General features: G+C 32.0%; 1 protein-coding gene across 1 annotated transcript in view; it reads left to right on the forward strand.

The window, feature by feature from the left end:
* LOC130442990 (A disintegrin and metalloproteinase with thrombospondin motifs 12-like) overlaps window positions 1-24,847 on the forward strand; it is a 49,266-nt gene that overhangs the window by 1,469 nt on the left and 22,950 nt on the right. Inside the window, exons 2-4 of the mRNA XM_056777422.1 lie at window positions 5,292-5,665; window positions 10,059-10,131; window positions 10,873-11,135. Coding sequence (XP_056633400.1) covers window positions 5,292-5,665; window positions 10,059-10,131; window positions 10,873-11,135 — 710 coding nt within the window. The remainder of the gene's footprint in view (window positions 1-5,291; window positions 5,666-10,058; window positions 10,132-10,872; window positions 11,136-24,847) is intronic.

Consider the following 24,847-nt stretch of genomic DNA (forward strand, 5'->3'; position numbering starts at 1 on the left):
TTTTTATTTGGAACAGTGATCATAAATATAGATCCTTAATCTTCTAGATAATGTATTATAATTTACATTCTATTGTACGACAAGTACCTACAATGCTTATGCTAACGATTCGTCACCAAAAATGTTTATTTTGCTTAAACATCGCTATAAGTTAATTAAAATATGGATAAATGTTCATGCAAAATAGTGAATATATTTCTTCTTATGATATCTACAACCTCACACCACTATCTCACGTAATCTCAACTTGCAATCGTACAAACTATTTTGTTTTTTTAATTGTTTGAAACAAAGAATTCAAGCTATCAAGCCACCTATCGTATTCTTAGCAAACATTTATTCCCTGGTACCAATGGTATTTTTAAAACCGAACTGCATCTCTAATAAATCAAACTCGCTTTTGGTTTCTAATTAGACCGAGTATAATATTAAGAAACACTTCAAATGTATGGCTCATCAAACTTGTCAATGTCATTGTTATAGATATATATCATTAAAAGTTTTACCAAGAATACTCGCTGATAATTTGAATAAGTCTTACTGGAATGTCATGTCATTAAGACCCGTGGCTTCTCTAGTGTCTTTGAATAGCTGATCTCTATATTGGCGCCATACATTGAGAATTTCTTCTAGATCTATAATGTTTTTGCCTGTGTTGTCTATCAAGATACTGGAAGTTTTCTTGTTAAATATCCACCTCTCTGTAACTCGTAACATGTCGTTTGGGTCAGACGCTGCAAGTTCACCATATCTGGCTATCCCCATTTAGTTTACCCTGCAAGTCGATGCAGCTCCCAGGCGTGTGACGCGTGGAGCCATGAGTGAGAATTGCTAGCCCTGAGAAGACTAGACTTGATTTGAGTCCCGTCGTATTTGATTAAATATACTACCTCTTAAGTGCAATCCCACATACTCCAATATGGATCATAAGAAAAGAAAAATCCTGAGTTAAATAAAAAGACTAGCAGATGAAGGAAGGAATGGAAAGTCGATGTAGTTGCTAGGGACGAGACGCGTGAAGGCAAATGTGAATTGTGAACCCAATGAAGACCGACGCTATGTCATTTGAGTCCAATCGTATTTGATAAAAGGTACAATGCCACACACTCCAATAAAGATGATGAGAAAAGGAAAGACTATCACAGGTAGGAAAGAATGAAAACATTGGGTATAAGTGGAATTGGAACCGGAATCCTCGTCTGACACTTGAAAAGGTAGACTGAGAATAGAAAAAAAAAAGAAAGTAGTATAACCGAAGTTTATGATAAGGACGAGAATGAAAAAAGTAGAAAAACAGGAAAAGTTATTTAGGCGTCTCTCAAGGAGTATTTTCTATTAGTTTGTAAAAAACGCGTACCACTTTCTCTTCAACGAATTCAAACTATGATTAATCAACAAATCTTCAAAAAACCAAATAGTGAATAGTAAAAACTTTTCCAATTTTTGATTTAAGTACAAAGAAGTAAAGAAGAGGAAAAGTTTTTCTGGGACAAAGATTTATTTCCTATTAATTGACCACCCAGTACAGATATAACATCGGTAATTTTACGCTACCATAATACCGTACATTTATTCCCTGATTTTTATCTGCTAGATTAACCATACAATATCATTTGAATTATAACCGTATAAATAAACCAAATTGACAAATCATCTTGAATAATGGACTTGATGGTTATCGAAATGATTTTATCGAAACTTGACTATAACATCCGATGGCATTCATTACTAATTGTACTCCTTAATAATAATGATGTTATCAGTCATTAGGCCGAGAGCCGACAACGATAAATCGTTTTACATATTTTTTATTTAATAATTGAAAAATTACAGTATTATATTCTCCAAATGTCCTTCTTGACTGATTGATTTGTACAATTTAAATCACATTAATTAATCAAGTATAGACCAAAACTCAACAGCGTTCATCATTAGTGAAATTAAAGTTAATTTATGGAATATTCATTAAATGAGTTAGGTTATAATGTGGCGTATAAAGAGCATAAAACAGTTGTTTAAATACAAATATTGAAGCGGTAGGATGTTGATGGTGAGGAGCGTAATTTATTTAATTTTATACAATAATAATATTTCATTATAATAGTAGTGAAATAATAAACGAATATAGGGAGCTGAGTATGATTGAATATACCTACCAAATTACCTATTTGGTATTTAGCACCTGCGGCTGTTAATAATAAGGACACATCACTGACAAACAACAGAAGACGAGTGACCCTAGCAATACTAAATAATGGATCCGTCTGATACACGAACGGCTCCAGTATGAATGGCTTGGCAGGAGCAGGCTTTTGTTGAAGGTAAACCAAAATAAAAGAATATTGCTTACTTGAGCAGCTTGCTACCCTTTTCTAAACAGAAGTATTGGCGGTGATTGAATGTGGGTCTCCGATGCTTAATCGAAGCCTCTCTCAGGTGTGTCCATAGATAGTGACCTGGATGGATCGGTCTTTGAAAAAACTACTAAGCCAGTCGTTGATTGAGGACGTCAAATCATATGATCTTAACTTATTCAGAAGGTTGACATGCCAAAACTTGTCAGAGGTCTTCGATATGTCCACTGCGATTGCTTTAGATTCCCCATATTCCATATGTTGGTGAAATAAGCCAGTAGATCCTTGGTTAATTTATATCTATGATAGCCGTATTGATGGTCGTTGATGATGGTAACAGACTTAAAATATCTCAATATTTGCTAGCTAACGAATTTCTCAATGACTTTGGCAATAGCTGGGATAGTAGTTGTTGAGAACCGTGTTTTTCGATTTTTTTGTATTGCTTGAGACCAAGTTTCCAATTTGCAGGGAAAAGACCTTTTTTATATAATAGAAAAAATAGTTTGAATATCTGACGTCTTTGTTCAGCTGCTCATTTTTTCAATACGATTGATAGTATCCCATGTTTAGATAAATTTAAAATAAATATAATTGATTCATATTCCGTAATACTTTAGGCATTGGAGGTGTAGTTCCTCGTAAAATAGAAATTGAAGTAAAATTAATCCGATATAGTCCAGTCATTTTAGCATGAACAGGTCAACTTCAGAATGAGATGCAAATTTTTAACGTTCTATAAGTAGTCAAAAGTAATATAGAATCCCGTCTCTGGGTCTTAAGTTCAGAATATTGTATTTAAAAACATTTTTTTATGTTCAATAAATTCATTTGTAGTGTACTTTTATATATTCAATATAGTCAATTTAATTTTGATTTTATCTTTATTTATTAGCTAAGAGGATTAATCTCCTTTTTCATCATCTTTTGTTTCATTGTGATGATATTTATTCTCTTGAATTGTTGTTTCCAGGCCTTCCAGAATTTGATCTGCAATCTCACGCCACAATTACAGTTGAAATTTTGAGGTACTCAAATCCATGATATATCATATGATTGGGATTAAAATTACTGATCTTTCTTTTCCACTAAATTTAAGTAATTAGTTTTTGACTACGAGAAACTAATAATCAATTCAAATATTGTTTGAACGATATAAAATTTCATTGAAGACGGTTGAGTGCATAAAAGAATATTTCGAATGAAAATTATTGTTGCAAATTTCCATTATCATCATTCGAGCAATAATGGAGATAATAGCGAAACACGCGATATGAAAAAGAGTTTTGACATAACTTTCTGAACTCTCATTATCTCATATTAAACGCCAAAATCACTCGACTAATACTAATTAATAATATTAGCAATTGCGTTCATTGAGTGTTGTGTCTACACATCAACGTATAAAAAATGTTGTAACACACCCATAAAAGCATATTATACATTGCTTTTTTTTATTTGAATAATAAAATGTAGATATCAATGCCAATAAACTAGTGGAACTGCCCACCTTTCTTTTCTTTTTCTCATTGATTTTGATTGTTAATAAACGATCAACGAAGTAGGCCTTGAAAAATGTCTATGAAACAAGTGATTACCTCTCCGGGTCTATTGTTTAGGTATTTTTTGTACAAGTATTTAGTCGCGCTCGGATGAAGTTGAGGACTGGAAAAGAATAGACGACGAGAAACGATATTATCTTATAATCAGATTTATTGTACAACAATCTTTCAATTGTAAGTTATTGTCTCATTGGAATGAAAAACGATAACAAGAATAAAATAATACTTCAATGGTTTTCATCGAATTTCAGAATAACAACAACCCAGACAATGACAGGATATTGTCAGTAGTAACTCATGTCATTCGTGAACTGCATATTGTTCTTATACGTAATTAGATTGGATTTTCACAGTTTCATAACAAAAAAGGCACTGTATCACTGTATGTAATGATACATCATTTTTAACATAGTTCAGATGTTCAAAATCAATAGACATTGGTAAATAAATTGACATGCTGATTCCAAAATTATAGTTAATTTTTTTCTATCACATGAATTTTTTTGTCTATAGTTGTCGTTCAAGCAACCACGCTTCACAGAATGGAACGCGAATGACAGAAAGCACTAACGCTCATAATTCACACACAAATACACATACACATACACACACACACACACACACACACACACACACACACACACACGTGAGAAATCCTTCAATATTATGGGAGGTGGCCTTCTCTCCGATTTTGTATGTTTCTTCTCTTCCTCTTTCCTTATTTTTTCTAGTTCTTCTTGTATTTGTTTATTCGCGGCGTCTCCTTCGTAAGTTTTCCTTTTCGCCTTCTTTCTTTTTTCTTGTTTGTTCATTTCGATACATTCTCCTTCCATGGGGTGGCAGTCATTCATTGGCGTTTCTTCGAAATCTCTGGTTTCCATTGTTTGATTTTTAACGCTCTCGCGTCTATTTTCTTCTTGTTATTAGAGCGAACCTAGACAGTAGAAGAGTAATCAAAGCCGGTGTCAAAACTGAAGATAGATATTGGCCAAACTTGTTCTGTCAGTCATTCATTAGCTGCTATATTAAGAAAGAGCGACCATGACCTTCATACACTACAGGAAGTCTCCGAGCTGATAAAAGTCGTTCGTGCTCCCGAGTGTATAATTTCATACTATTTTATAGATGATTCTGGAGCAATGTCAAATATGAAGCATATAAAAGAAAATATTTTTAAGGTCTAGTTTTCATATGAATAACAAATTGAGCTTCTGTGACATCTAGAAGCTGAATACTTTAGTTCTCTATAATATGTGATTTGTTATAATAAGTTGATATGTATGATGAAAACCTCACCGTTTGCTTATAAACATGTCTGTCTTGGCATTCAGCAATCCCAATATTTAATGTTAATTGTAAAAATTCCATTTTTTAGGTAGATACACTAAATCTATAGAAAATTACAAGTTGATAGTACCTTATGTGTCAGACTCCCAAGGGAATTTCGTGTCTTTTAACTTACCGAATTTTTACACGCACAATCCTTCTAAGTCTCGTAAGAAACGAACTTCCGCAGATTGTGATATGGTTCATTACGGGCTGACGTTGAATGGAAAAGATCACGTTATTGATTTATGGCCAAATCACGATTTCATATCTGGCGATTTGATTATAGAGCATAGAGATCCAAAATTGAGAACGGACAGTGAAAGAGTTAAACGAATGGATAGAGAAAAATTATGTCATTATACCGGAGAGATTCGTGGGCAGAATGGATCGAAAGCGGCATTGAGTACGTGTGATGGATTGGTGAGAAAATATTTTTCAAAATAATTGTAAGGATTTCTTGTTCTACATATATAACTCGTTTTTGTTCAATTTTCTGTTTCGACTTTTCTTTGAGTCTTTATCAAATCTTAAAGAAAAGTCGAAACGTCAAAATTGATCTTTCTTCTAAAAACTAATTTTGAAACAGAAGAGACCGAAAACAAGAACATTTAGATGCATTAATATATCAAAAGTATCAAAAGGTCTAAGAAATAAGAAATTGAAGAAATTTGTATCTTAGTATTAATAATTTATTTTAAAGATTTCCGTCTCTCAACTATTTTGAGATTTGAAATTTTCTGACGACTTTTATGACAAGGTGACTAATAAGAAAACAATCTTTTCAAATTATAAAAGCTAATCAGATCGAAAATATGGATACAGTCAGGAAAAGAGAAAATCTACTGAATCTATTAAACAACAAAACTTTTAAGAGAGAGACATGAGCCTTGGATTCCTTGCGTGAGTTATATTATCGCTTCCACAACGCGTATGGTATTGGCTCAGCCGAAGGTGAAGCAGATCTTTCCGCTTTCAGGTCTTTCTTTTCAACGGAGAAACGTCTACAGTTTCAAAAAATTAGGGAAAACCCTAGCAAACATTATTCCTGTGACTCTCCAGGTAAAAGTAAAAATTACGCGATCAGAGAAGCAAACACCCTCTGAAAGACACAAAACAGATGAACTTTTACTAGAGGAGCTTCATTTTCCAGAGATTGTTGCTATCACTGAACATTGGTTAAATAATAATGAGCCTGCTCTTGTCAAAAACTAAACTACAGTAGCCAGAACTAATTTATCTCATGGAGGTAATATGATCATGTCCACAAACAACGAATTTGCCAAAATAACACAGTTCAGTGATATAATATCTGAAAAAGTATTCGAATTTTTTATGTACAACAAGACTTATGATCTCTATATTGTTTGTATTTATAGAACACCTGACACTGACGTGCATACTTTCCTTCACAAACTACTGACCTTACTCTAAAATGCAAACTAATTCTGGTGGGGATCTCAATATTGATTATGCCAGTGTGTGTGTTGGTCAAGAATGTCTTCAGTCAATTTTTGATTCTTTTGGTATAGTCATGCATATAATGGCACCAACCAGAATAACAAAGACCAGTTCCAGTACTATAGACTATGTCGTATCATCGTATGATTCAGAATCCACCGACTGTACTGTCTTTAATTCAGGTCTCTCCGATAATGGAGCAGTGATAACAAAATTTTCGGTAAAATCCAATACTAAAAATGTTTCTCGCAAATTATGCTGTATCTTTTTTGAGAAAAAATTTTCAAAAATTTTCTTGAAAACAATAACTAGTCTGGCATCCAATTCTTGTCCCCTCAGGCGTAAAAAACAATAAGCAAAATAAACACTGGTCCACTAAAGATTTACGTATATCTTCAAAGAACATGTGATCTTTATTGTACCGAGGAAATTCTCGGAAAGTGTCTGCCAAAGATATTTATCATAATAGCATACTCGCCAGTTTTCGTAATGTTTATAAAGAAACATGGTCCATTGTGAATGATCTAAGAAATAAGGCTTCTTCATCGAGTATAATCTCTACTTCACCTGATGACCTCAATAATTACTTTGTGAATGTAGCCAAAAATTTATCAAATTCTATAACTCCTTCTCTTAATCCGCTTTCATATCTACTTGATGCTAATGCTAGCTTACACAGTTTCTTCTTTTGGCCGTAGTTTAATGACATAAAAAATAAATACTCATCTGGAACTGATGGACTTACATCAAAGATGTTTTCGAGTCAACCCGATTGCACATAAATCATCTTACCACTTTAATTAACGTTTCATTTCAAAATTGCACTTTTCCCAATTGCCTTAAGACGGCTATAATTATACCACTGCATAAAGGAGGAGATAAAAATCAAGCAACGAACTATCGCCCAATTGCACTCCTTCCTACGTTATCTAAGATAATAAAAAGATTGGCCAAAATGAGTCTTTTATCATTTGTTTTGAATATAAAATACTTACCACCCATCAATTTGGGTTTTTAAGTAACAAATTCATATATGATGCTGTTTTCTCCCTCCTTAATAATGTGTACCCTAGCCTAAACAGCCATCACTCCACCGTAACAACTTTTTGTGATTTTTATAAGGCTTTTGATTGTGTTAATCATAATATTTTAATCAACAAATTGCAGTACTGCGGTTTCAAGGGAAACACCACTCGCTTGGTCTAAGTCATACCTTACCAACAGAAGTCAAATAGTAAGGGTTTACACAACGATATCATCTTGCAAGCCAATGAAATGTGGAGTGCCCCAAGGCTCAGTACTAGGTCCTTTTTATTTCTTCTATTTATAAACGACATCGCCTATCTTCACATCAGTGGTAAAATATGTCTATTTGCAGACGACACTAGTTTCTCTTGGAGCAGCCCTGATCTCATGGCACTTCATAGGACTGTGACATAATCACCCTTAAATCATAGTGCGATTCAAACCCAATGTTTCTAAAGCCAAAGTCTCATCCTATAAAAAACATTGCAGCCTTTTTTGTTAAATAAGACCTCCATTGACGTTGTTGAATCTGTGAAATTTTTAGGGCTTGTTGTGGAGAATTACTTGAAATGGGAGTTACATATTGCCGCCTTATCTAAAGAATTAAGTTCCCCTTGTTTTGCGCTGAGATCAGTTTTCAAAGAACTGAACTTATCTACCTTCTTAACAGTCTATTATGCCCTTATTGAGTCGCATTTTCGATATGCCCTTCTCTTCTGGGGTACGTGTGGGGCGACTAAATTTGAGCGAATCTTCAAACTACAAAAGAGGGCTGTTGGATATTCACTTGGACTTAATAGCAGGGCTCACTGCAGGGACTCTTCCTTCCTCATTCATCTTTGAATCCGTTTGCCTAATTCGTAACCACGCTTGTCCAATTTCAGAAAGATCGTTTATTCATGTTATATAAATATTTTTGTTTTAGAACTACTTGGTTAATTTAGAATGAACAATATGAGAAAATAATAAAAATGACTTTTTTCAGTAATCTTTTTATAATTATCCGATTAAGTCTTTTATATTATCAAAATTCTTTAATCCTTGATGGAAACGGTCCCACTCGTCTTCAGGACCAAAATTCATATGTTAGTGAAGGAAATATATCTTAAAAGACATATTCCCAATAACTCTTCGACAATTTTTTTGCATGGATTCCAAGGAGCTTTTCAATTGACAGATAAGAAATTTTCAAACTTAGAATATCCAACAACTTAAAATATCTGAGGACCAAAAAATATTCCCTCTTTCAATTTTCGTTTTATATTAATTACTGGAATAATAGTAAATACTGGAACCCAAGACTATTCTTGTTTAGATAAAGTTCACAAAGGTTTTCTTAGGTTCCGGTTTAATATGTAAAAAGTCGAAACAATGTATTTTTATTGCTGCGAATTCACTCGTTTCGGATAGGCCATTCTTTTCTCATATGATGATGTTCTCTGGCCTCGCTGTCTTACAAATTTAGTAAATGGATAGCGTAAACCCAATGACAAAGTAGTGGCTGACGTTGCTGCACACAGATTTCAGAGTATATTCTGAAGAATCAAAGAACTAGCATCATTATGTTCATTTCAGTTTTCACCCATTAATCCAAAATAGGTATCTTGGGATGTTAGTAGAATAATAGTATTTCCATTTTATTTTTAGAAATTCCGAGTTGGCATTACTGTTTCTAGACAAGTTAATTTTCGTATTTGGCGTTAAGAAATTCCACTGCTGTAAGTGAGATCTAAAAAATTCTGCTTTATATCTGGATAATTGTAAACCTCTAATGAGATTATTTGATGCAGCTTGATTAAAAATGTTGTAATTTTTTGAATAGATATATCGTTTGAATCACTAAACATATATTTAACTTATATAACTTCCATTGTTATCTTCTGATATATTTCTACTGGAATTATTGGGACAAATTGGATATAGTAGATCGATTATGAATTGCCTTAACTACAGATGGCTACAAAAGTGGTACCTACTTTTTATCTGGGGTCTTCTTTACTTTGAAATAATGACTGTTCATAAATGAAACAAAAATTACGAAAACATTGATTGCACTTTCTAGTCTAGTTGACAAATATTAAATAGAAGTCAATATGTAAGGTAATTTAAAAAGCAAATGATTTGGTTGAAGAGAAGAATGGGATGTGATGTTTCAACACTTTTGGTTTTAAGGAAATTAGCTTGACACATTTAGGATAAAAATTGATTCCTGGGTATATAAAGAATGTATGAACTAGTATTATTGGTAGCTACATAAAAATCTGACGGTAGCTGCGAACCTTCGTCATCGAATTCGGCACTTTTCTAATGATAATATATAATTTTTTAGGCTGGATACATAGTTCTCAATAACAAAAGATATTTTATTGAACCAATGGCGCAGCATCAGCCAAATAAAGAAGGTAAATACGATCTTCTTCTGTATCCATTCAGATGGAATTACTGGAACCATTAGTGATATTAACATTAACATTACTACTACACCAATACTCACAATTACACTGTCTGAAGCGCATATCGATAACAATGATAAACCTTCGCTCTCTGAAGACGATAACATTGTTAGAGAAACGCGCGTCAGATAATGTGATGGTGAGTGTTGGTGCAGTGGTACATAGTGTATTCAGTATTCTTTATTAATTATAAAGGTCGGTTTTCGTAAGGACAAATAACAGCGACTGTTTAATACAACATGAGAAATCAATTTATCGGTGTTTATTTTGCCACTTTTTTGCAACGGAAATGTCGAATTATTTACGATCTGAATGCATTATTGGTAGGCCATCAACTAATAAAAGTTTTATCAGTTTTTATAGTGACAAGAAAAAATCATTTCAATTAAAAACAGAAAAAGCCAAATATTACACGCAAAAGATGCTATATTAGAAGCTTTTAAATAAATATATGTTTAGTTCAAAAAGTTCGTTGATGAATGAAACAAATCGGTGACAAACGAAGTCACACGTTATCTCATGAGTCAGTTATAATTCTACGAAAGCTCACCTCAATTAGTAAAAGTTCCGAAAAAAAAATGAAATTAGTTAGGAATATATCCTGCCGCTCTTTTCTTCTTCGATTCTATCCATATACAATAAATTTTTACAGTGTATTTGTTTTATCAAAATGTATGAATAAATTTTAAGGTCATCACCTTCACGTAGTGCATCAAAATAGCCACCATATCGACAAGAAAAGTCCTCATTGTGGTACTAGTGGAGACTGGGAAAATGCGTGGAGAAAAAGATTTCAAGATAAATATTCAAAAAATAAAAATATAGTTAAAGGTAAAAGAGGAACGGCAAGTGAACATAGATATCTCGAAATACTGATAGTGTGTGACAAAAAATTCATAACACATCATAAGGATAAAGATATGGAGAATTATATAATGACTATAATGAATATGGTGCGTATGTTTCAAATGTAATTGTATGTTAACCATAGTATCCATCTCCCTTTTATCCATTTACGTTTCAGGTATAACCTCTAAAAAACCCTCAATATATACTTAATTCATCACATGAACAATGAATCTGTTGATTATTTAGTTAGTCTAAATTGTAATAGATAAGAAGGTTTAAAGGTACAGTTCTAAATAATTTATAAAAATCCTTGGATTAAAATTTATTTTTATTAGTCTGTGAAACATTTTAAAGACAAAAAGAAAGTCATCAGATAATAACAAAATATTTTTCTTATATTTTCATATGATAAAATACAATTAGAATAAGTACGTAAATCATAGCTATATTGATAATAATTATATTAACTTTCAGTAAATTAATTATTCTTGCAATTTATACAAAATGTAATTTAAACACTACATTTTCCACAATAATTTTTTTTACACTTTACAAAAATGTTGGAAGATTTGTTATCACATTCCGGTCAAATTTGGCATCTTTTTCTTTTGTATGCCCTCTGAAGAATATTTTCCGTTACGTTTTAAGCTGTTTCGCAAGTGGGTTGAGTGAATTTCTTCAATAAGATTTTTTGTAAAGATCAATCTGCTTATCTTTTCATTTGTTGTTTCTTTATAGAGAATCCATGAATTCAAAGCAGCTATGACAATGGTGAATTTTTAAAAAATTTTTTTTCAGCTTGAATAGTAGGCCCAGGAGTTATACGTAAAATATTTTGTCTATCTTGTATCAAACCTGATTGAATCTCTGTCCATTGAGTCCCATTGCGAGCCACTTCAGTGTTGGTTGATGAACATCTCAGTCTTCACTTTCAACTATAAAATCGGAATCCTCTTCAAATAAATTCAATGATTGAGTAGCATTACTTATCCGTTTCTCCCAAATCATCCATGCATCTTCATCCATTTCCTATAATGCGGCAAGAGCTTCTTCGGGAGTTTTGTATATAATTTTACTCATTATAAACATTCACCACAAATAATCACTATGAAACAAACTAAAAGGGGACGGCTGGTTTGATGTTAAGTGTTAGGGAACAAAATTTTAACTGAAAGATAGTAAGAGAAGGGTTCATTAACCTACAGGTAAAGATTTGCAAGATGTGGTGAGGAAAAGGATTTAAGTCATAAATCATAATTGGCTCTCCCAGGAAAGAAAGAAAACCTAAAAGGAATAGTTTCCAATCAAGTTAAAAGATAAGATAAGTTCTGAAAGATGAAGAAAGGTGTTTTTCGTTAAAGGGTCAAATGACCCTTCCCCGTCCTTCCAGGAATAACTTTAAATATTAAAAGAATATATTATTATTTTTTCTAATTTTCGTAATTTTTGGGCTTTCAAAAACAAAATAAGAGGTATTGAGAAAAAATAATAATTCACTGGTACTGAAAAATTAGATTGAAATCCCAAAAAGGGTCATTTGAACGGGCTCGTCCTTCTAGTGTTAAGCATTCCGATTGTGATTCATGGTTCATTACTAAAGTGGAAGACATGAAATTAAGAGGACTTTGTATCGATATATGTAATTAAAAGTTACGAAGGGTTTCCACTAAATATTTATAAATCCCCTCATATTGATTCTGTTTATATTTCGCAGGAAACTGAGAGTTCGTTGAACGTTGAAGGCCCCACGTTGATAGCTTCAACTGTGAACGTTTGTTCTTCATCGGAATAATTGATTTTCTTTTGGTATGATGGTTTCTTGAATTGTATCTTCGTTCATTTCTTCATCAACCATTTTTTCTTCATTACCTGCCTGAGAAGTTAAACTAGCTATAGTAAAAAATTTTCGCTTTTAAACAAATGGTTTTGGTAAATGGTAAAGCGATTTATTTTTTTGACCAATAGCCCTAACTTTGGAGGGATCTGTACAATAGTCGCAGTTAAAGAAAAATACAGGAAAATGTTCAAAATCTTTTGTAAGTTTTCAAAATGGATCACAAACCTCGGCCCCTTCTATTTTGTAAACTTTTAGGTTGTTTTAGAGATAATATTGGGTGGCGCTTCATGAAATTTTCAGATTTCAGAATTCAGAATTAACTATTCCAATTGATTTTCAACTACTTTTAATAGGGCTTCTTCCGACCTGAGCCAAGGACTTTGAGCTGAGTTTTTCTTCCATTTATTTGGAAGGATTATAACGTTTTTTGAGATGCCATAATACTCCGAATACTACGGCATATTTTACTTTTTCTATGGTGTATTTTCTATCGAGTCTGTATCGGGTGTCCCAATAAAAATGGCTCTCGGCCATATATTGGGAACCGTTTATAGTACAGCTTCGGGGAAAAAATTATAACAAAAGTGACCTCGAGAAAAATCTGGATATTATTTACAGAGTTGTAGGTCTACTGCCAGAGTGCGTGATTATAAATTGAATAATTTACAAACTTCGCCTAATTGAGATGCATTTAAACTATGATTATCTTAATCTTCACAAAATTCAGCGTATATTTGATTTCACAAGTTTTAGTCTCTTCAAATAAGAGGTGGGGGAAGCGGGAAATTAATTATGAAAAAACGCCTGTAAGTCCAGTTCTACTTAACCTATATATGCAAACTCAGTCTTTTTGAAAAGAGCTCCTTTCTACCAATGTAAGAGATATAATTTCGTAACAACCTAATGAGTAACGTATAAGCTAGAGGGTGCTATTTATTTATTTTTTTAAATCTAGCTATCCTTGAAAAATGTTGAATGGAAACATGGAGTTTTAATTAAGGAATATAAAAGTAGAACAAATTAGCAACAGAATAGCGAAAGCCGCATGTCGATATCTTTTTCGTATCACGAGATATCCTAAGGAATTTTTGTTTTTCCTTGTTCTATTAATAATAGTTCCAATTATTATGTCAATATTACTTATGCTGTTAGTTAAATGGAAATATATAAAAACAAGTAGTGGGCCATGAAAGAAACAAAACAAAAAGATATGTCTTGTGTCAAATTAATAAACTTAGTAATTCGTTCATTTACGTGTCATTGCGATTTGTGTGTATTAAATTCGATATACCCAGTTTCCCGATGACAGCATAAGTAATATTGACATAATAATTGTAACTATTATTAATAGAACAAGGAAAGACAATTTTGAGGAGTCAAAAAATGTTATAATCCGTTCAGTCAACCCGGAGTAATTTATGTTTAACGGAAAATGCTTAAAATTTACACATTTTTTAGGATATCTCGTGATACGAAAAAGATATCAACATGCGATTTTCGCTATTCTGTTGCTAATTTGTTCTACTTTTATATTCCTTAATTAAAACTGTATGTTTTCATTCAATATGTTTCAAGGATAGCTAGATTTAAAAAAATTCGTAAATTATTCAATTTATAATTTTTGGTTTTTAATTTCGCACTCTGGCAGAGGACCTACAGCTCTGTAAATAATTTCCAGGTTTTTCTCGAGATCACTTTTGTTATAATTTTTTTTTCCTGAAGCTGTACTATAAACGGTTCCCGAGATATTGCCGAGAGCCATTCTTATTGAGACATATTAAATTAACATGGGATAAAAAGTATCAAATGCTTATTTTCCAATTCCGAAGAAATGTGACTAATATTTGGGGTAATTAGGAACAAAATTTTCCTAAAATCTGTCGTTATTTGCCTCTTGTACATACTTGTAATATTTTGGCGTAATTGGAGAAACATGAAATAAACGTTTTATGTGGATTCGCATTAAAAGCGAACGTGAAACAACTGATGCCATAAATCGAAATATGATAAAAAACGTTCAATATTTCAAGTATCAGTACTTGCCAAAACAGCCGACTGAACCAATACAAAAATTTTGTAGGTTATGCTAATATCCCGAGCGTTAAAACAACTTGTTTCTAATGTGTGTATATAGATTGCTACTAGATGACGCCAGCCTATAGAACAGACGTATAGTGGCAAATAAGGCATAGGGTTTTCATTGGTTATTTTATTTTCAATGCTACCAATACACCAATATCCACCCTTAATTTACCCCATAAATTTGTATTGGTATGTACATATTTAACATATTACCTTAATGGTATTTGTATTGTATTCCACAGTAAAGGGAATCTATCTTGTCATCAGTTGTCACAAAATAATGCGACATAAAGATATTTTTAACAGGGTGTTCGGGGACTTGATGCAAAAAATTCGGAAGTGATTAGATGAAGTGAAAATAATGTTGTAAAATGATATCAATTTCCTCATACGGCCCCTCGTTTCTGAGTTATAATTTACGAAATTGGATCTTATATAAGTATTTTTTTTAATGGATGATTACGTATGTAATCAAACATTTCTTGGAGAACTAATGAATAAATGAATAAAATTACTATCGAAGATCATATTACTGGCATAGTATTTATTTTTATTTGTTGTAGGCTAATCAACTAAATATTTCTTCATTTCAATATTTTCCTTACGTAAGTGATACTATGTTCGACAGTTCAATTATAAATGTTTGATTGTGTTTTAGTACCTTTTGTGAGTATTTTCAACAAATAATTACAATTTATGATAATTTTCTTCACAATGTCTCTTTATGTCGAACGGTTTCCTTGGCATGTACAGCGATCTATAAATCTACATATCTCCTAAATCGTATATTTTATCGAGTTAAACAAGGAATACCTTTCTGATTGTTAACCATTGGGCCTGAGTCGCCCCTGGCCTTCAGAAATACAGCATTAAGCGAGTTACACACTACCTGATTTGGTCGGGCCGACAGGATAATTTGGTCAGATCAGACGTCATATCAGATCGTGTGTAGTGTGTGTGTGTGTGTCGGGTCTTGTGAGGTGGCCATACCATCTGATCGCCCGACCGACCGACCAAATCATATAGTGTGTAGCACTGTCGGGAGGATTTTAGTTGCTTTATTGAGATATCGGAGCCATAATAGATTGATTAAATACATTTAATGCACGGGTGAACGTTTAAATCGTTAAAAAACACAAATTCGACATGCGAACACCACAAGTGGACACGAACTAGACTGACTAAATCGTGTGGTGGTCGTACTGTGTGAACGCAACGTCTGATTTGGTAACGCGCTTTATTGTCATGTCATCTACTCTCTCGAATGTTTTGCATCAAATCACGGAGCACCATATAAATGCGAATATAAAGGCACATATAAATTTTCAACAGTTTCTCAAAATTTTTAAGTATGTAATTTGAAAATGGTTTAGAAGCGAAATCGTGAGACCAGTTATTTGTTTCGTTAAGGTTTTATTGTATCAGATACAGGTACAATACTTATTTCAATTCATAATAAATAAGAACGTATCAAAACATCTCTCGATCTATTGACGATAAAAAATCCTACACGAATATATAAAAAATCAGACATAAAACCTCACTTAGCGCCAGACGAAGTTTATGATTATTTAATCGTTTGTTTAAAGAGAGATCATTTGGTTTTTTATAGCTGATAAAAACAAATATTTAAGTTCAAGCTTTGCACTTTTCCAAAATTAAATATTTTACGGTGCAGTAAAATTTTCAAGTTGCCAGTATAAGTTAATCGAAAAAGTATATTTATAAGAATGGAATCACATAAAACGCTTTTATTTTGATAAATACTATCGGCAAATACTTCTCATTATCCTTAGTTCACTACACTATATATTTTGTTTCGACACATTATTTGTTAACCGAAAACATCTATGAAAGATGAGAAAGGAGAAAGTTTTCTCAAGAAAAACGTTTATTTTTATTTTGCATCTTTTTGTTTAATTGAATAAGATAAAGGGTACTCTGATCTCGAGAAAATTAATTCAGTTGTATTAGATATTTGCATACGATACTGCTATACTAGCCATAGTAAATAAATACGAAAAAGCGAGTTAAATAACTTTATAAAAACTATTTATTAACATAAAATATAAATAAATAAAGTGGTTCCAATAATCTGCCTACTGTACTCGTACTATTAAGAACACACTGTGTGTATATATGCTCTCTTAAATACTAATCCTATTGTATACAAAATCTAAAATTCTTTGTTCTTATCTGGCTCATTTTCACTTTTAAAATGTTCATATCACTTGTAAAGAGTTTTTAAAGTTCCTGTATTACACCTATAGATAGATTTCTACTTTTTTTTTTGGAACTTTCTTCAAACTTGAAACAGGTAGTACATTGCAAACTAACAAGCTGCAACAAGCTTAATCTTGGTACCACTACTTGACTTAACGCTTAAGCGTATTAGATAGTTGAAATATATGTACGTAAGTAGTTGTTGCTATAAAAACACTTTCACCCTATGTTTTGATAACTTCGTATTTGAATCACTGCGTTAATTCGCTTGTATTTATGAATTATATCATCAACACATTTCACTACTGTTTATTTTCTCCAATTTATCAACCCAGTAATCAATCATATCACAAAAGCGGTTCGTGTTTTATTCCCAACATCACAAAAGCGCCATCTCATTTTACTGCCATTCATTCCCTCATTTCATTAACGTTTGCAAGTAATGTATAAACTCAGTACAGGCCTGCATTTTATGTACAAAACTTTACATGTTATCTCGTGTTAAAATGAAACTATTATAAGTATATTCACAAAATGAAAATATTTGTAAAAATGGAGTTGTTTAGTGAAAAAAATCCAATCTCTGAAACGCAACCTGAATGCAGATGTATACGACAGCGAAAATGACGTCCATTATGATCAAATATTTTGTAGGGCAACCTTCTAGCGACACGAGTTTCCTGTGTACATTGCCATGAAACGTGATCTGTCGTAAAAAACTGTGTAGCGCAGATACACATTGCATTTTATTTGTTAGGGGTAAACGGCGCATGGTGTATCAGACTGGTCTAAATTATAATTTAATGTAGCCAAGAGTTGAAACGATACTTTTTTTCTTCTTCTTCTGTGTTATTTACTTCACAATACATCATGAGGATGATATTGATGACAAGAATAAGGTAACACCGTTCCGTGCTCACTTAAGAATGATTGTACTCTTTTTCCTTTTTCTAACTGTTAAGTTTGCAGGTGTAATACTGAAGAGTCATATAGGAAAAGTATTTGTTTTATATATACTTATTCCATGCAGTTACTTTATTTTATCAAGTTTTAATTGTAATTTCATTAAATTCTACATTGGTTAGGTAGATTTTTCGCAAGATATTTTTCGACAACGAACTTCAATCCAATAGCCTAACAAATTTTTGTTCCGAATATTTCCAATAAATAATTCAACTTCAAATAAATAATCATCTGTTAATTATGAGAATGATGTGAATAAATAAGATATTTCAATAAACATATACAAAATTCTGCTTTCAAACAATTTTACCAAACTAAGAATCAAATACACTACGCGGTAAGTTACAAGTGCCGTTTTTCTTTATTGTCAGTTTCCACTCAATTAGACCCGTTTGACAATAGCACCGAAGCTACTTTTTGTACGAAATAAACAAAGCTGTAAAACAAAAGTCAAAGATAATTTGTCTTTTCTCTGAACGTGGAAATAATTATTTTCCTGCGAACAGAAATAGCAGCCCTAAATACCTTCCAGACACAATAAAAGTTGACATAAATTATATTTGTGACGGCATTTGTCGATGTTTAAGTTATGAGATCTGCTTTTAAGTGAAGATAGTGGAACCCACTTTTTTTGTAACGTCTGTCACCCATTTTGAGATAAACTACTCTTGATGAATAATTTATGAGGGATCGAAGAAATTTAATAAGTTATATAAAGCTTATAAGCAGGCTTCAACTGTTTGTTAATTCATTATCAGTATTTATTTACATAAAGACGAGTTTAACATTAATATTCAGTAATATTTAAAAAATGAGAAGGAAATATTTTATGCTAAAACAAAAATAAAGGTAGCAACATTCATATCAACTTTCTGTATCTGAATTTTTGTGTAATATTTCTATATAAAACAATATGAAAAGCTGATACTGAGCCTTAAAAAATGATCTGAATATTTCAGTCAAAAAATAGACATGAACCATTTCAGAAAGATAAAGTGACTAAAAAGTTTGTAGGCTGACACATAGATAGCGCCACTAATATTGAATACATACGATTTTCACTTAGCCCTATTCTTTAAAAGACACATGAATTTGGCATTTGTGGTACTATTATTTTGTGAATAAAAGCATATTGAACAAAGAATGTTGATGTAGTATACAAATTGAAGCGTTTAAAACTAACCGACTTACCTTCCAAATTCTGAATGTTTTTGTATAAATATTTTCATTACTTTGTAAGTTTTCAAAAACAAGGTTTCCACCGGAAATCCTCTCTATATGAGAGAGAAATGCTTTATAAAAATTGTTACAATTTGTAGACAAAACTAAAAAACAATCTTGAAAATAAGTGAATAAAGATACAAATAAATTAAAATTTCAATATATAGAAGAAAACCACAATGAGTAACAACATTATAGATAATAGTAATGGGTAATAATTAGTAAATAAGTCCATACCAAACATTAAACCAGTATGCTGCATGGTTGAATTAAATATTATTATTAGAATAGAAATCGTTTACAATGTGCAAGGCACTTTCTAGTAAATATGCCCTAAAATTACTGAGGAATGCGGGAAAAGATGATATCGATTTGATTTCAATTGGCAAGTGGTTGTGCATTTTTTTGCATTGTGAAATGTTGAGCCCTCAACTAATTCTGAACGATCTTTCTGAAGTTGGAGAAGCTTCATTGCGAAATTTGTAAACGGATTCAAAGATGGATAAGGAAGGAAGGGTCAGAATTTTTAATCTCTTATTGAAGTCCCTGCAGTGAGCTAATAGCTCTCTTTTGTAGATTCGCTCAAATTGATTCGCACCCCACGTACCCCAGAAGTGATGGGCATTTCGGAGATGCGACTCAAGCGGGAGGTACTTAATTTTTTATATATGGTGGCAATATGTAATTCCCATTTCAAGGAATTGAAGTGCCGTGAGATCAGGGTTGCTCCAAGAGTGTCGTCTGCAAATAGACATATTTTACCACTGATATCTAAATAGGCGATGCCGTTTACAAACAGAAGAAACAAAATAGGGCCAGGTACTGAGCCTTGAGGCACTCTACATTCTATTGGTTTGAAAGAAGACATCATTGTATCAACCCATATAACTCGACTTCTGTTAAGGTATTACTTAAACCACGCGACATGTGTTCCCCTGAAACTGAAGTACTGCAATTTGTTGATTAATATATTATGTCATATTTAGCAATTTCATAATTATTTTATTTTTACGTAAGAGACATATATTGCTAAGTGACCCGGAGTTAAATTAAAAAAAGTGATGAGCAGTCTACCTCAGCCAGTGTGGGGTGTGAATTCAGTTTGTACCAAAAACAAAGATATAATTTTAAACTGACTTGGTGCAAGACATTTTTTAATATCAAGCAAATATAGAACCCTCATTCAATTCATTATTCTGTTGGAGATACAAGTGGATTGGAAGCTGGAAACGTTGATAAAAAAATTATAGAATTATTCTACAGACAGTTATCTAGAGAACTAACAACCATTTTTAAAGAAAATTGAAGCGAATATTATCGTCGCTCGTCTTGTCAATCACATATTGATTTGATATTCAGTATTCTTAGAGTTCAAGGCGTTTAAAAATGTTACATGTATTAATATTAAAAATGGCTTTATGTTGGACAAATGGATTAATTTCAGAATTTCTTCTATCTTTTGCAGAATTCACTTTAAAACATAGCTGTTAGCACTCATTACGATAAATGCATATAACACAGTTTCTTTCTCACGTCTAGACATCTTAACGTTAGTCCGATATAGAAAGAAATGACCTTGACACCAATGTGTGGGTATTCTATTAAAACAGTCCACGAACATAGTCAAGTTAGTTCAAACGTTGAACTAAACACTAGTCCCAATGTGTGGAGACGGTGGAACATTACAGTTACGTATTGTGGAGATACACATACAATATTTTAATAATTCAATGTACTTTACGGGTTCCATACGACAGTGAAGAAAACTGTGCAAGAGAAAATTTTTCTCCTAAATTTGAAAAAAATACTTCGATAACATATAGACGCCACAACAAGACAGAAGACTCAAACGCAATGAAGTTTAGATGTGTCATACTAACAGCCGTTTTTTTTTAAGAAAGCAGCATGTTGTTGATTGATTGAATAAAAAGATCTACGAATTATCTGCGATTATAGTTTTACAATATAATCACTATGTAACGAGCTCTTCCGACAGCACAATATTTATTAATCAAATTTGAAAAACCAGCATATTACCTCAAGCGTTAATATTTAACTGGTAAGTCATGGAATGATATAACCAGAAGAAAAAACTTGGAAAATAACGGTCACCGGCCACATTACTCATAAAATTTTTTTCGAACCTGATCATTTATAAATTCATGCTATTATTATGAATCCGCCCGTAAATAGTTATTATATGTCATCCGAGGCAATTAATAATAAATTGATAATAGATATGAATCGCCGCCGTTGGCATAAATTAGGTCTACACATATAATTTGTCATACGCATGGCCCTTACCTCATTATTCATCTAATAATTATTGAGTAATTTGCGACAGTTGAGCAGATTGGAAAAACCTTCCATTTTTACAATATATTATTAGCTGTAAGTCATAGTAATTAACCTATTATTAATTTCATTTATTAATAAATGTGAAATGAATTATGATTATGATACCTGCTTATTTTGGACACAATAACACCATAAAAATTTAGTGTTCTATTGCGTCAGTTGAATAAATTTAATTTGCTTTCAGCATTGTTGGAAAATATATAGATGCTTTCGACCTATTTTAGTCTTATTGCAGTTTCATTTTTTCTATCGTATTAAACACTCTTATCTATTTTATAAAAACTGAGATGTTTGTCCTATGTAAACTATGAAATATTCGTTGCGAACGTTGGCTATTACTATTAACAAGGCTATTTTTATCTTATTTACAGCGTTTCTTAACAGATCAATAGTCAACAGATTGCACTCCAAACCACTGGCGTAGGTTCTGCAATCATGAATGCTGTCTTCTTCCTGGTCCCCCCTTACTATTCACCTTGTCTTGAACAGTCAATTACAAAAGGCGGTATTTCTCTTGTCTTAGTATGTGGCCAAAATACTCCAGTTTCCGTTTCCTATAAGGTCGACTACTTTCTCTTTCCCTAGATTCTGCATAACTTCCATGTTGGTGATATGTTCCGTATAGGATATATTCAAAATACGCCGATATATCCACATTCCACATTCCAATAGTTTTTAAGTAGCCTCTACAGCTTCTACACCATAGAACAAAACAGAAAATATGTACACCTGACAAGTCTTAATTTTGACTGTAAATAAATATATTAGCAGGTATATAGTTTCTACATGTTGTTGAACGCAGTTCGTATTTCTGATACGTGGTCCTAGTCCGCGTTTTCTGTGGTTCCGAGATATGTGTACTTTTCTACCTGATCTATGTCTTGACCGTTTATCGTTAGACAGACTGGAGGATGTTGACTTGCTAAGCGTACAGAAAAATAGAATTTTTTATTAATGGTTCACGTACATAGGAACGAAATAGCTGTCAGTGGTGAAAAAAGTACTAAACAGCATGTTTTAATTGATCTATTGAACAATATAACCATGCAAGTAGTAAATGTAAAGACATATTTAAATGAGTACCTCCATAGGTCGAAATATCAATTTTTTACCTGTTTCAAAATCTAATTTTTACACAAAAAGAACTGCAAATCGGACAATTTAGCCACAAAACATATAAAAGGGACTAAGAAATAAGAATCTGTAGTAAAATAAATTCCAAACATATGATATATATAGGGTGATTCTAAATTCATGAAACAAAATTCAGGAGGTGAATTAAGATGGATTTTATCTATAACAAAATTTCCCCAGCTCGCTCCTTAAAGGTGGTGACTAAAATTATATTTTTGTTCTGAAATTTAAGTACAGCTAGAAAATTGAAATTCTGTAATTTTCGTGCAAAGGATTTTTTCATTTTTCTGTTACATTATACGGGGGGGTGGGTAAATTAGCAGCCCTCACTTTCATATCAAAACTTTTTATCAAGATGAGGTTTTATGAAATAAAATTATAACTTAAAATCCTTGTTTTATTTCTAAATTTTTTCTCAAAACCAATAACTGCAGAGAAAAAAATTAACACTATAATTCATAATTTTTTTAAGAAATCGAGAGTAAAACAGTGAATATGTACAATGCATTCATAATAAATTCTGAAAATAGCTCTCTAGCCAAAATACATAAATTTATCCTACGTGCCATGAATTGCTGTACACGTTCAAAAATTTGAGGTAAGATTTCTTGTGGTGCCACACGTTATTTGAATGCAATTCTTCAAATCGTGTAGACTTAAGATTTAAAGCTGCTAATTTCACCCCCGTATAAGGTAACAGGAATATTGAAAAAATACCCGTAGTTAGTCCTTTACGAGTGTACGAAAATGACAGAATTTGAAGTTTCTAACTTAACTGAAATTCTAGAAATGAAAATATAAACTCATTTTTAGTCACCACCTTTTAATGGTGATATCTGAAAAAGGGGTGGGCGTACGAATTTTTGTAAGAGAAAAGGCCATTCTTAACTAGATAGGAGCAATAACATCCTAAATTTTGTCGCATGAATTTATAAACACCCTGTATATATAAAGTTTCAAATGTAAAGGTCTCAATATCATATCTCAAAAGTACGTATTTTTGGAAAAATTGAAATTATCACGTGGAAACTATCATGTTTATTTATTATTGACAAATATTTGAGCTGAAACAATGTAATTGTGAATCTGAAATTAATCTTGTCGGTTTTAATAGATCACTTCCGTGTTCTAGATATGAATCTTTCAATTTTGATTCTATTAGATCAGTCAATTTCAGACGAAGGGGAAAAAGCTGAAAGTTTGAAGTTTGGAGGAAAACTTTTGTTCATTTCTTTCAAAAGTACTAATGATAAATCTTGACTATATATGTTTTATACCACAAACTGCTTCGAAAAATTACGAAGGAATAATAGTTTATTCAACTACATTATAGTAGATTTTTTTCACTTCAAATAGTCTTTATACGGTAATAATATATACTTTTGATTACAATTTTTTATATATCAATCCTACAAGTTCAATTTTTTGTTCATAATTCCAGTAGATAATCGCAAATTTGAGCGAATGATTTATTACGAACAAAAGATATCAACAAATGAACACTAATATGCACGAAATATTGGTGCAACAAAGCAAGTTACTGCCAACACATGAATTCAGTTATGAAATTGATGTTAGTATGAATTTGAATTTAAATGCATTCATAGACAGCAAAACAGAATGATTGACATATCTATTGAAGATACAAACAAAACTTATTTTACATTATTTGTATTGTTTAAATTTAATATAATTTACATGATTCCTCGCTATAATCTGACCTCTATGTTAATTATTTAACTAATTGTATAAAAAGTTTATACGGTTTTAACTATTTTTATGCAACGATCTCACAAAATAAAATATATACAGGGTAGACAGAATATTGAATGTAATGTCATTTCCAAATTTCAGTAGATTCAAGAAATTGCTATGTCAACACATACAACACAAGTTTTGCATTTAATAAAATTAATTAACAGACATGCATTATACTGAGCAAACTGAGCAAACTTTGTATTAATAAATACTGAAACAGTATGAATGTTTGTAAAAATG

Source organism: Diorhabda sublineata, chromosome 4 (genome assembly GCF_026230105.1).
Source record: "Diorhabda sublineata isolate icDioSubl1.1 chromosome 4, icDioSubl1.1, whole genome shotgun sequence".
Lineage (NCBI taxonomy): Eukaryota > Metazoa > Arthropoda > Insecta > Coleoptera > Chrysomelidae > Diorhabda > Diorhabda sublineata.